Genomic DNA, 13,388 nt, shown 5'->3' on the forward strand with positions numbered 1-13,388 from the left:
AGATGGTGAAGGGCCTGGAGCATCTCCCCTATGAAGAAAGGCTAAGTAAACTGGGTCTGTTTAGCCTTGAGAAAAGAAGACTGAGAGGGGACCTGATCCAGGTTTATAAATATCTGAGGTGTGGCGGCCATAGTGGTGAGGCCAGTCTCTTTTCAGTGGTACGTGGAGACAGGACGAGGGGAAACGGACATAAGCTGCAGCATAGGAAGTTTCGCACGAATGTGCGTAAGAACTTCTTCACGGTGAGGTGACGGAGCACTGGAACAGGCTGCCCAGGGAGGTTGTGGAGTCTCCTTCTCTGGAGATATTCAAGTCTCGCCTGGACGCCTACCTGTGCGACCTGGTGTAGGGAACCTGCTTTGGCAGGGGGGTTGGTCTCGATGATCTCTAGAGGTCCCTTCCAACCCCTACAATTCTGTGATTCTGTGATTCTGTGATTCTTTCCCAGGGAAGGACGAGCCAAATCCCAGAAGCCAAGTCCAGCCAAGGGCCAGAAGAGAAAGCTGCCAGAGGAAAAGGAGTCTGGTGCTGAGGAACGTGGTAATTTTAACAAGAACAAACCCAGAGTCAGTCACAAACTGTGCCTAAGCCACAGGGGGGATAAGAGGCAGTGACATACCTCTGCTGTTCCTCACTGGGGAGAGTGCTTTGGGCAGAGTCCCTAAAGGCTGCTGTATACATCTCTACAAAGCTGGAAAGTGGTGCTGACTCCCTAATTCAGGGAGACAGCTTTTAGGAGAATGAGCCAACAAATGATGACTGGGAACCCTCTGCGAGGCCTTTGCCTCTCTTAATTTCTGCCTGCAGTCTCCACACATGCATTCAGTTTGTCTGTCCCAGGATTATTAAGTCTCTGCATATGGTCCACAGGAGCCTGCTCACATCTCTTGTCGTTAGTGACTCCGCCCCAGCTCCGCTGCTCCAGCCTTGCTTTGTGACTGTGGAGCACAGACTGAGGGCTGTGCTCTCGTAATGTTTTCTCTTCAACAGTGACACCATCTCGCAGTGTCACCCATGGCTTTCTTCTGCCCATCTGCCTTGGTTCTTGTCTGTGCAGTTGTGTCAACCCTGGTGCTTGTGCAGCTGTGTTGTGATGCAGATAGGGGAACTGATACCATTTAAAAATAATCTTTACTCTTTCTGTTAGGTTATCTTTAAGCTTGATCATTCCTTGCTAGGGTGAGGGAATGGGGCAGAACTGAAAGCCACAATGTAAGAGCAGAAAAAGCAGCAAAGGGCTAGTCTTTTAAGTCCTTTAAGACAGTGTGGCTGCAGAAGAGGTAATGGTGTCTTTCCTTCCCCCATCCTGCAGTTAATTCAGCTGCTAATAGAACACCGTGAGCTCCAATTCTCTCTTCCCCATTCTCACTTTTTTCTGTTCTTTCTTTCCCTACTGTGAGTCAGATTTTGAGAAAGATGAGAATGTGGATGTGAAGGAAGAGAGTAACCCCATCGTGGTCAGCAGTGGATATCCCTTCTGGATCTCAGAGCAGAACAGCAGCCATGCCTTTCCTGCAGCATCACCGGTGCCAGCTGAACAGAGGGAGGGTCCAGCCAGGGAGCAGCAAGTGCCTACACCATCCTACCAGACATACCGGTGAGTCCTGTCTCCTGGTGCCCTTGTCATAAAGCCACTCTTTAACTGATGAGATTCCTCCTCTTTTATAGGTTATTTCCTAAGGAAAAACTGCCAGTGTGAGTGAGAAGGCTGTTTTTCTTTTGTGATAGGTGCTAGAGCAGTGTGGAGATGTCTCTGTAACAAAGCCTTTCTGTTTTACATGCATTCTGAGCATATTCATGTCTTAGTAGTACTCTTTATTTCCCTGTGCTGAAATGCTTTCCTACCCAACTCTATGTAACACAGAACTTGCCTGTCCTTCAGGGGAGTGGAGGACTCCAGTGATTGTTTCTTCCTTCCTGAGTTGTAGTGACTGGGCTTACCTTCTTTTGACACTAAATTTTTCTGAGTGAGTGACAGCAGGACTTAGACTAAAATCCATTTCTACAGTAAGACAAAGCTGTGGGTAAGGGAGAGTTAATGTGCCATAAGCCAACATGTGAAGTTGGGGAATCCTTTTCAGTATGTGTGTAATTCCATTGGAGTACAAGATGGCTCACCTGGCTTTCCTGCAAGCATCTTCACATGATGAATGAGTGTGAAATAGCTGACACATTGTAAATTCCCACCCCAGGCCAAGTCTTCTAGGTACAAGGCACTCACAGGGAACACAAAGAGCTAGGTTGTCTTTGTAAGGTGTGCTTGTTTTGAATGGAAAGCGGATGTTTGAAATGGCAGAGGAAGAGGTCAAGCTCTTAGCACGCCTTTCCCCGGGGATCTGTGTGGGTTTTCAGTGGTTTTCTGCTGCGGTGGGTTTGACTCGCTGCTCTGTCTGCCCTTGGGGAACAGGTTCCACGAAGCTGGGGACAGCCAGCAGCTCCCCAGCCGCGACGTCACCGCCTTGAACGACTTCCGAGCGAGGTGCCACCCCTTGGATCTCACCTCGGTGCCTGAGCACGACTCCAAACAGCTCCCAGAGGGCTTCACCAACCTGCCTCCGCTGCCCCCACCTCTGCCCCCTCCCCAGGACTACACCGGAGTGGTGAACATGGCTCTGGACTCAGTGGGGAAACCTGGAGCTCGAGCGCCCATGTACAGTCCTTATGGCACTGAGCAAGGCCTTGGGCAGTGGATGGTGCCACCCCACAGCCAGTACAGGGCGATGAGCTACTCAGCCTTCTCCACAGATTACAACACACAAGGGGCTTCAGGACATGCCCACGGGACCATGGCAGAGTGGAGCCAGTACCCACTGTTCCCCTATGCCTGCTGGTGAGCAGGGAGGATCCTTCCCAATGAAAAGACTGAAAGAAAATTGTAAATGAGAACAAATTTGTTCTGGGGTGTTAACCTTGAAGCCTTGTCTGTAGAAGGCAAAGAGGCATTGCTGCAGATGGTGGCATGGGATGCCTTCACTTCCTTGTCTCCTTGCACAACAACCCTCATGGTACTTCACAAGCAGCAGTTACACTGCTACAGTCCCAGCTGTGTCAGGGCACGTCTGGCTCAATCTGTGTGTTCTGCAGTGCTTTTTCTCCAGCAGGAATAGGAAACCACAGGAACTGTGAGAGCAGCAGTGAAAGAGCTGTTGACCTCTGTCCCAGGTGCTTGCATTTGGCAGTTTCCAAAATCCCTTCTTCCCAGGACATGTGTGCAAGGAGATAGGGGCTGAGGAGTTTCAGTAAGCCAGGCCAAGAAGCTGTAGGGGATTTTTGCAAGGATGAGCCAAAAAAGCAATTCCAGTGACCCCTTGAGCAGGTTCATCAAACTAAAGTCAAACTAAAGTCTTGCCTTCTTTTCCAGGAGCATATGACAGCAAAACATGCAGTGGTACATGTGGCTGTGGATCATGCAGGCAGGGAAGAGCTTGTCTTCTGCACGAGAACCAGCAGCAAGGCTCTGTGTTGTGTCTGTGTCCCTCATGCCCACCCCTATCCCATCTTCCCTAGATTCGAGGTTAGTGAAACACTTTTCCTTCTGCTGGTGGAGGAGGGACATTGTTCACAGAATTCAGGGCTGTTCCAGGGGTCTCTAAAGGCCTGTGCTTGCCAGGAATAGCAGTGCTGCCTTTGACACTCCAGCCTCTTTCTTTTGAAGGGAAAGAAATCTTTCACTGTGAACTTCTTCCACCCCCAGCCACCCGCAAAGAATATAATTTATAGCTGTTGTTGCTGCGCTACGAAAGCTTTGCCTATAGATGCTTCTGACCAGTCTTGTGTCATTCATCAGCCACATACTTTAAAATAATGAACACCACAGGCACCGAGCCACAGGCTGCACTGCTCCCTGATGCAGTGCTGGGTGCCTCCTGGCTGCTCAGTGCCATCTTCTTGCGGGCTCAAGGATCTGCTTCGGTGTCACTTCCACTGTCAGAGCAGTTTGACCTTTGTTACTGCTGTGGAACCAACCCTCTTCTGGAGGAGCTGTGCTGTCAGTGAGCAGCCCATGGCCCTGCTCGGCAGAGAGATAGTGTCCCTATTTGCCAAGTAGCCCTGGCTGTGTGGTCCTTTTTGAGTCCTTTTGCTTCTGAGGGAGGACAGAAGTGTTCCTCACTGTTATGCAGAGAACGTTTTCTTGTAACACTTCAAATAAACTGCTCTGTAGTTCACAGCCATCAGCAGGCAGTGAGGTGTGTGTGCCAGATGGCATTCTCTGCATGCACTCTGCAGCAGTGTGTGTGAGCAGAGCAGGGCAGGTTTGTGACTGCTGGTGCAGCAGGAGTGGTGTGCAGGTAGGTGCATGCTGCTCTGCCTGGGTGCCAGCCCTGCACAGCGTACAGGTGTGGAACTGTGTTTATTACTCTTAAAATGACTTTGAAAAGTAGCCCTGCACGTTTGTGAAACTCAGCTACAGCGACTGCTTCCTTATTTAAATAGAGTATTGCTAATTGGTCTGTACTGCAGTGATGATGTGAGCAGAGCAGCCGAGTGAGCAGAGGTGGTCGGTGAGGTTCCCCACAATGATCACTGCCAAGAAAACCTGAACTAACACCCCCTGGCTGGTTGGTTAGCTCTGCTTCTTTGTCTTTGGAGAGCTAGATCGTATTTCCCTCTGTCATAGGCTGATAGTGAGCATGGCCAACTGAAGGGAACAGGGCAGCACAGGGAAACCCGGGTGCCAGCAGGACAGCGAGGTGCTGTATCAGATGCCAGCATGGCTTTGGGAGAGCTGCAGTTGGTGGAGCTGGTTTGACTGTGCAGGGTGAGCCTCAGCCTTGTGCACAGGATTGCTGTTAATTACTGCCTGCTGTTGCAGCAGGACTCCTCGCCCTCCTTCGGTGAATCACCCACCTTTCTAGCCAAGTACCTTTGCTTCCACTCTTCTGTCTCTGGTTAGAGGCTGCAGCTCTGCTGTTTGCTGAAGCCCTGACGCACGTTGCCTGTAGCTGTGTGCTGTGGGCTCTCTGCTGCCGCCGCCTCCCTTTGCAGCTTCCCCTGTCTTGTTTTCTTCAGCTGTGGCATTTAAAATCTGTATGAGCTCGACTGAGATACTGTTTTTGCACGCATGTGAGATAATGTAATGCGTCTCTGACAGCTTCAATAAAAGGAAATGAGACGTGCGGAAGGCAGGCCATTAAGAGCAATAAAATAAACTCGAAAGTGTGGTTTTTTGTGCATCTCTTTCAAGCACACTGCTGGCTCCACTTCAATCCTGTTACCTGGGGCTAGTTCCTACATGACACATGCTGTTGATCTCAGTGTTCTTTGTTCTCTCAGTGTATTCGGAGAGCCCCAGGTTGCCTGCTTGCATTGCTAGATATGACTCAGTCTCTTGTACTAATTCTTTGCAGCAAATACTTTATTTTCTATACATTTTGACTCCTCTTCTGCAGAGGAGTTACGTAAGGATGAGGACAAATGGACTCTAAATGGGATCTAGGTAAATTTCCTATGGGAAATAAAGATCCTGATTTACATTCCATTGTCCTACTGGTTTTTGCAACCTTAAGCCTTGTTTGAGGCTGTTTCAGTGCGGGTAGGAATGGCAGAAAGATGTTTTCTTGCTGCCATTCTCCTACCATAGACAGGCATTGCCTGGTGGCAGCTGCAGGCTCAGGGGGGGCACTGCAATGCTGCTGCCCCATAACCCACACTGCGTCCACTCAAAAGACTCCATGGGTCCTCCCAGTGGAGCAGTCCCCCCTCACCTGGCTGTAGCCCATGCATTCAGGCAGCCCCGGGCCCTGCAAAAGGAGCAGCTTCCAGTGTGAGCTGCAGTGTCCATCATTGAGTCCTCTGTGAGTATCCTGCCATGTGTTTCCTGCATTCACCTTAAAAGATGCCAAGCAAGCAGCATCCATCCCATTCCAGGAACAACAACATTCTTTGAGTCAAATGGTTTTTTATTACAGAACTTAAAAGCCACTTAATTTGCAAACACCAGGCTGGGGTCCCATAAGGAGCCTCTTAGCAGGGGGGAGCGCAACATTTGGCTGACAATAACAACAAAAACAGCAGCCATCACCCACCGTGCAAAGCTGTACCAGCACACAGCCCACCACCTCCCTGTGCCCACAGCTGCAGTAGTGCTGATGCTGATTGCCTCCAGGTGCACAGGGTGCAGGTGTCTGCTCTTAGCATCCTGCCCTCACCCAAACTGTGCAGCAGAAGGGAACGTAATGGGTTTTCCCTGAAGGATGAGGAGTGGGTGTTCTGCTGAACTTTCCCCCTCTGCACTGGGTGATGTTTGCTCCACAGCCTACCCTGAGGCTGTCTGGGCTCCTGTAGTATTCAGAGAGATGGTTTTGCTGTTGTTTGTTGTGCCTGTTTCTGTTTTTTCTCCAGGGCTCAGCTCTTGGTTTTCCAGCAGGTGTGCTCCTGACTCCTCCTACAGCTCCAGGTAAGCTGGTTTAGCTGCTGTGCTTTGTAGAGCTGTAATGAGATATAAGTGTGGTTTCTTGGGGTTACAGCTAATAAGAGAAAGTCAGGCATGAGTAGCAGCAGCTTGTAGGCACCCAACAGAATGCTAAGCAAGTTGGAAAGCATTTCTCCTCTACAACCCATGCTCCTTGCAGCATGCAGAGTGCACTGCGCAGAACCAGTGCTGTAGTATTGAGCTCTGGGCCTGAGCAGCAGCTTTAGACAACACCTTAAACAAGTGTGAAGCTGTTCTTTAATGCAGTGGTAACAAGAGGCCCTGCAGCCATGATAAGCAGCCAGTCACCATGTGTGCTGCTCTGCTTGATTTAGTGTTGTTCCTGTTTTGTTTTTCCAAGTCATGTGAGTTTTATGGCACTTTGCTGTAAGGTGCTGAATTGCCTCTGACACTTCTGTAATACTCCTCTTTTTTTCTTTGTATGTGCAGGTGTATGACTGCAGCATTCCTGCCCAGACGGTGCCCTGCTCGGTGAGTGTAATGGATGGGTTTAATCTCCATCCCCTACAGCTCTTTGGGGGCGTGCTGAGATTTGTATATCTTTCTCTCTGACTTTTACTGAAGAGGGAAAACTTTGTGCATCTGGAAAGCAGAATCAGAGAGGGCAGCTAGTAGCACAGGGAGGCACACCACAGCCACTCAGCTGGACATAGGACATGGCTCAGGTCTGCTCTCTGTGCCCCCTGTGTGCTGGTACTGCTGCTCCTGCAATGCTGAGCTGTGGGCCTTGCAGCAGCTCAGGGAGCGCTCTGCAGTCTGGCTTTGGCTCTGCCTCCCCGTCTGGAAGGGGCTCTGTGGAGGGTGAGGTGTTCAGGGTAGCTCAGCCAGCCAGCAGCATTCAAGTGAGGGTGGAATGAGAACTGCTGCAGACTCAGTAGATGTTAGTCTGCACTTTGGGGCATCCCCAGCTGTAAGGCTCAAGGGAGTAAGAACAACAGGCAGCTGAGCAGCAGAGGCATCTACAGCCATAGGGGTATTCTCAACATGGTGCTGAGTGATGCTGATGTGCCTGCCATACAGCCCTTAGGGGCAGGATGAATGACTGTAGTGTCACTAAAAGAGACAAGCCTGAGGCCCCAGTGCCCAGGCTGTGCACCAGCCCTGCAGACACACTTCTACCCTCCCGAGGTTATAGGGTAGAGGCAGTGCCCTGCAGAGAGTGGCCCTCCTGCCCACACCAGCTGGTTTGGCTGCTGCTCCGGGGGTGCAGCCAAGGGGAGCCTCCAGCCCGAGTGTTTCCTACCTTCACTTCATCCTGCCCATATGTCTGTTAATGGGCCTGCCCTGCCTGCATCCTCGGGGACTAATTGCCTCACACTTGAGCAAATGTGCTCCGGGTTTAAAAGGAGTCTATCGATCTGTGCATATTCCTGAAAGCCTCACAGGGCCCTGTTGCCTTTGAAGTGTAAAAACATCCATCTGTCTCTCTGCTTTTCCAGCAGTCTCCTGCACCATTTGCATCTCCTCCCCATTGCATCTCCCTCACTACCTGCAGCCCCACGCAGTGCCTGGCTGTGGCTGCCCAGGGGCTGCAGGAGGATGGGGACAAAGGTGCAAAGTCCAGATGAGAGGCTGAGCTATTTCTGAAGGCCAGTTTCCAGTCCTCCCCAGACTTTAAGAATGCTCTCACTGTGCTTGGGGCAGAAGCTGGAGGTGCATTCATCTGTAGCAGGCACGTTTATTAAAAAGGAGAGAGAACAACCCCTGGCTTCTTCCCATCACAGTCCTTAGCTTCTCGTGCAGACAGTGAGGAAATAAGGTAAGACTTGGGTTGCTTTGGATGATCCACCCTGAAATATGCAGGGGTGACCAGAATGTGTAGTGGTTCTCTGATGTGGGCTGAGAAAAATCCTGTTGAAATGCAGTGGTGTGGGCAACGTGGCTGTGATTCTCCCCATCCCAATTCCCTGTACACTGGAACTGGGCAGGCCAGCTGTGCTACTGGGCTGTTTAACTCAGGCACAACCATACAGAAGTGACTGTGCTGGTACAAGTGAGACTCCTTGACTGTCCCCGGGGTTGTGGAAGGAGGACAACACAGCTCAATCCAGCCCCAAATTCCAGGGCTACGTGTAGCCGCACCTCCCAGATGGTGCCTTGGGTTTCCTATTTCAATGGGGATTCGGCAGCGCAGCGGTGGCACCTCGCTGTTGGAGGCAGTAAATGGGCTCCCATCTGGTTGTAATGATCAGTAGCACTTTGGTGCTTGTTTATCCTCATGTTTTATGCTTCGGCAATAAAATACTGCTTCGGTTTGTTCGATCCATCCCGGTGCTGGATGGAGATGAGTTCACAGTCGCTGACAAAGCGGTCCCTGGATGCATGCAGGGTGTTGTGTTTTTAGACAGCTGGGCAGGATCAGATGATGTAGTGACAATCAGAAGGTGATGGGGGGGAAGGGGAAAGCAGCTTGTGTGCACCTAGCAAAGAAATCATACCTTTGGATGGAAGGGACAGGACCCAGCAGGGTTTGGCTCTGGCGCTGGAGCTGTGCTCATTCCCTCCTGTCCCTGCAGGGCTCTGACATGGAGCCAAAGGCTGTGGGTGAGGGCAGGCACAGGGATCACACAGCACTCGGGCACAGAGGTCACACAGCACCACCGAGAGGGCAATGGGCTCCTGCTGCCCCTCTGGCTTACGGGTACCTGGAAACCTTTGGCCTTCTCATCTCCCGTTCCTGCTGTAGAGGAGCACGATCTCCTCTACTTCATTTCCCAATTCTGTGCTCGTTGGAGGCTCTTTAACTCTCATCTGTGGGGGTTGAAACACACATTTTTCTGCACAGAGATCCTTTTTCCCAACTGCCTGTCGTGGCACGTAGCTGCAGGAGGGAGCCAAACAGAGCAAGATCTCAGCGAACGAGTTAAGCCCCTTCCGAAGCGCTGTGGCTCCGTTCCCAGTTCTGCTGCCAGGCAGCTCTGGCTGGCTTTACGGGGGTTAATGGGAGAGGTGCGGTGGGATCCCGTCTTAGGGCGGTAATAGGGCTCACAGTGCCACCCAGTGACCGCGGGACCCGAAGTGCGCAGCTGCGTTCCCAGCTCTCACTCGGTAAGCGAGTTCCCTGCCCACCGACCTCCCCATAAAAGATGTGACCCCTGGGGAGGGTCCCAGCAGTTTGCTCTGGGAGTGCTCACGAATCCCAGCAGAGCTTATGGCAGAGCACGGCCAGGCCTGAAGTCCAGCAACCCAGGCTGTTCAGCCCCTGCTGGGGGAGTATCCCCAGCTTTAGGTGGCAGCCACGCTCGCTGGCTTTCTGACTTGCACCCCAAGGTTAACGCAGGACCTTCCCTCCTTCTGCCCAAATCCTGCCTGCATTCCTCTCTGGGTTGAGCCCTGTGTCACGTTCCCAGGTGAGCAAGTGTCAACAGGCAGCTTTAATGGTGGGGCGCAGGGAAAGCAGCCAGCTGGGTGCAGTGTCAGCAGATCCCAAGGTGGCTCCCAGTGCTGCAAACTGCTGCCCCAGCAGTGCCCCGACATGTTTCCAGCAGGGACTCTCATGGAGAGATGCAGACTGAGGCTCTATTTTGGGTGATGACTGCAGAGCCCACAGAGCTTTTGGCAGCAGGGAGGGGTTTAATCTGCCTGTCCTTCTCCAGGTACATTCTGTCCTTCCTCCACTCCCCTCCATTTTCTGTAGCTGTCTCGGTGCCACTGCCTTAGGGCTGCAGGGCTGCAATACGTGGCTGAAATGAGGCCACTGCAGCGAGGGAGGCACGAGTCCTGCGCTCTTGATGGATGAAAGTCCTCAATCTTCGCTGCCCTGACAAGGACTGCAAGCTTTCTGCTCCTGGGTTGCTCCCCAATGTGTCTTTATTTTTGCCTGTTTAAATTTAGGCCAGCATTGGTAACAAGCTGCCATTGCTGAGCAGCACAAAGCCAGCATGCTGCAGTCAGAGCCATTTCCATCCCATCACCTGCCTCTGGTGATCAGGTGGTTCCTGATGACTGTTCTGATGGAAGTGGGTAACAGCCCCTTATAGGCAGGAGTTGCTACTGAGTACTGGAAGTAACCCTGATGTTGTTTCTGGGGAGCATCCTGCAGTGTGGGATGATCCATCAGTGACAACGCACTGCTTGTGTTGATCAGTCCTGCCTTAACCCATCCAGCAGAATCCCAGACCCGAGCCAATTTAAGCCTTTTAGTGGCAGACTCCCCCCAAGCTGATGTGTCCCACGGACCATTCGGGGTGCTACTTCTAGCAGAGAAATCCTCTTTGTTAATTTTAGAGCCAGTTCTCCAGTGTGCTGAGCAGTCACGGCTCCTGAAGGCAGTCAGGGCAGCGGGAGGTATTTGGTCTTTGAAGGCTACGGCTTTTTCTTACATGAAGAAGCCCCAGTGAGATGAATTGCACTGCCTTTGTGCCAGGTGCTGTGCCAGGCGGGGTGCCCAGGAGGCCTCCAGCCCACATGCAGTGCTTAGCAGCAGTCAGTGCCAACAGAGCCTGTTTCCACTGCTTGTCAGCTGTGTTACCTGGGAAGAGAAAAGCTGTTCCTCTTCAAGGTCGGTTGATTAATGGTATCGCTGGTCACAAGATGAGTGCAGAAAAGAGGCAATGCAAAGCTGCAGAAATAGATTCAGCAAATGAAAGTCCCAGTGCGAACTCCCTGAATTACTTCCTTATGCAGATCAAACTAGTGAAGTAATAGAATGTAATTTAAAAAAACCCCTTGGGTTGGGGTCCAGGCACCCAGGGGCCGTAAGGCTTGTACATTAGCAGGGGTGCTTCACAGAGATGGAAAAACAGGCAAGTTTGTTTTGTGTGTGTTTTTAATGACAAGGTATGGATAGTGATGGTGCACTCCAGGAGCTAGCAGGGATCCTCGCTTCTTGTCAGGAGCATCCCAGGGGTCTCATGGCAGCGCTGGGCTGCTGAGCAGCAGAGGGCAGGAAGGATAACAGGAGCTGAGCACCAGGGGTTTCCAACCAGCTCCTGTTGTTCACTTATGTCTGTCCCTTCTGTCTGTTTAAAGCAGCACCCTCTCCTCTGACTCGCTCCTCTTGCATCAGCTGCATCTCTATGGCACCCAGGGGAAGGGAAAGCTGTGCACCCAACCAGCACTGCTTTGCCCCCTGTGTGTGAGCAGAGCTCCTCCTGCCCCAGCCTTCCCGGGGCTTCATTACGTGGTCAGACTGGGAAACAGCGTATAGCACAGGAGCACTGATGGTCACTTGAGGGTCGCGCTTTCTCTTGTGTATTTGTTCTTAAATTCCTGACCAAATGCACAATTACAAATGAAGGATTATTCAGCGCTGACTTTCAGTTGCCCTTGTTGGATCAGCCAGGATGTACAAAGCAGGAGCTGGGTCCCCGCAGACACCCCAGATTTAGCTCTGATCCCAATTGTCTGGTGCGCCAGCGGCGGGTGAGACTGATGGCGTGTGCAGGGAGGGTTCTGGTTACAAATGCCTGGAATGAAGCAAGCAGGTGCTGGGAAGGTTATCTGAGGAGAGAGCTGTGCTAATTCTCTGCTGTCTCTCACCCACCCCTCCCCGGGTGGCACTTCTGCAGGTGAGGCTGCGTCCAGCGTGTGAGGTGAGACGACATCACCCCCATGAGCAGCAGCTTTTAGTGTGGGTCGTGTCCCCAGAGAGCAGAAGTGGGTCTGAGTGACAGCGGTGGGCGCTGGGGGTCCTTCCCTCTCCCAGGGAGGGCGGTCATGCAGGAGCAGTGCTTGCTGACCTGATTCAAGCTCTATGAGTTGATGTGATTTCTGCTTGAAGGTGGCATCTCCGGGCTCCAATGTCAGACAGGAGGCTCACTTGGGGACAGCTGTGATGGTTTCTCTCCTCACTGCACGCCCGTCCCTCTCAGGCTGGTAGTCCTGCTGCAGGACGGCTCAGCTGTCTGCACGATGACTGTCACAGTTTGCAGCTCTGGATATTAAGGTAACCTGAAATTGGAACTGCTTTACCTTAATACACTGAGCTGTGACTTGTGGTTCAACAGCTGCTGTGAGAGCAGCTGATACGTTCTCTAAAAAAAGGGCAGAGGACACAGTGTGGGACAGAACCCACTGCAGCTGCTCCAAGGTGAGTCATTGCTGCTGCTGAATACGGACCTGAAAAGCCTTCCTATGTGCACAATTACACTGGTTATTGTAAACAGTGTTTTTTTTAAAAAAAAAAAAAAGGAAAACTCTTCATATGCTGTGTCAGCATTTTATTTTAGTGTCTCTAGGTATACTTGCTCAGGCAGGTTTACATTGGTTGAATCTGTTAAGGAGTGTTTTACTACTGCATTGGTTCACAAAGGAAACCTTTTAATTAAACGAGGGTGACCAACATGTAAGCCCAGCTCATTCCAGAGAGCTTGTGCTGAAACTTAAGGCTTATGCTGTTTGGGCTGGCCTAACTCAGCTCATTTGAATTTAAGTTAGCAAAAGCTGGTGTGCAGCTAAGCTACAAGCAAACCCAGCTTGAGCTGCTGTCATGGACAGCTGTATGTCAGAGAACACAAACTCAGTGCACTGTAATGAGAACAAAGAGTCCAGAGACACAATGCAGGCTTTTAAGACATCCCCCCTGCAGCATCTAAGAGCCTGATGTTCGCCATAAGTTTCTTTTTTCCCCCATAGCTCACTTGAAGTTTCAAAATCACTGTTAATGATTTAACTGAATGATCCCAAATATTAAAGAAAAAAAAGTTACAGCTTTATCCCCGCTCTTAATTTGCAATGACTGGAGAAAGGCAAAAGATGACCTCCCATTCTTGACCTGCAGAAGCAGATATTTGTTACCATCTTATGCTGACACCATTACTGGGACTGGAATGCCACGTGTCCCACCTGCACTGCTTCAGGTGTACTAAAATAAAAGCAAAATTAAAAGCCTATGTGTAAATCAGTCAAGATGCTCTGTCACAGTAAAGGAAAAACATGGAGTTAAGCAGAGCGACAGGAAGAGCACTAAGGGGCAGCGCAGGGGACGGAAGCCGTGCTATCAGTGGTGCTGGAG

The 13,388-nt window shown here is 51.2% G+C and overlaps 1 protein-coding gene across 1 annotated transcript; it reads left to right on the forward strand.

Moving 5' to 3' along the window:
• Positions 1 to 446: 446 nt before the first annotated feature.
• Positions 447 to 12,505, forward strand: LOC104913569 (T-box-containing protein TBX6L-like; the record flags this gene model as incomplete). Its single annotated transcript, XM_019621094.2, has 3 exons — positions 447 to 540; positions 1,405 to 1,597; positions 2,408 to 12,505. Coding segments are annotated over 3 exons (714 nt in total), but the record flags the coding sequence as incomplete, so codon positions are not given.
• Between the last annotated feature and the right edge of the window lie 883 nt (positions 12,506 to 13,388).

This window comes from Meleagris gallopavo, chromosome 17, assembly GCF_000146605.3.
Source record: "Meleagris gallopavo isolate NT-WF06-2002-E0010 breed Aviagen turkey brand Nicholas breeding stock chromosome 17, Turkey_5.1, whole genome shotgun sequence".
In the NCBI taxonomy this organism is placed as follows: domain Eukaryota; kingdom Metazoa; phylum Chordata; class Aves; order Galliformes; family Phasianidae; genus Meleagris; species Meleagris gallopavo.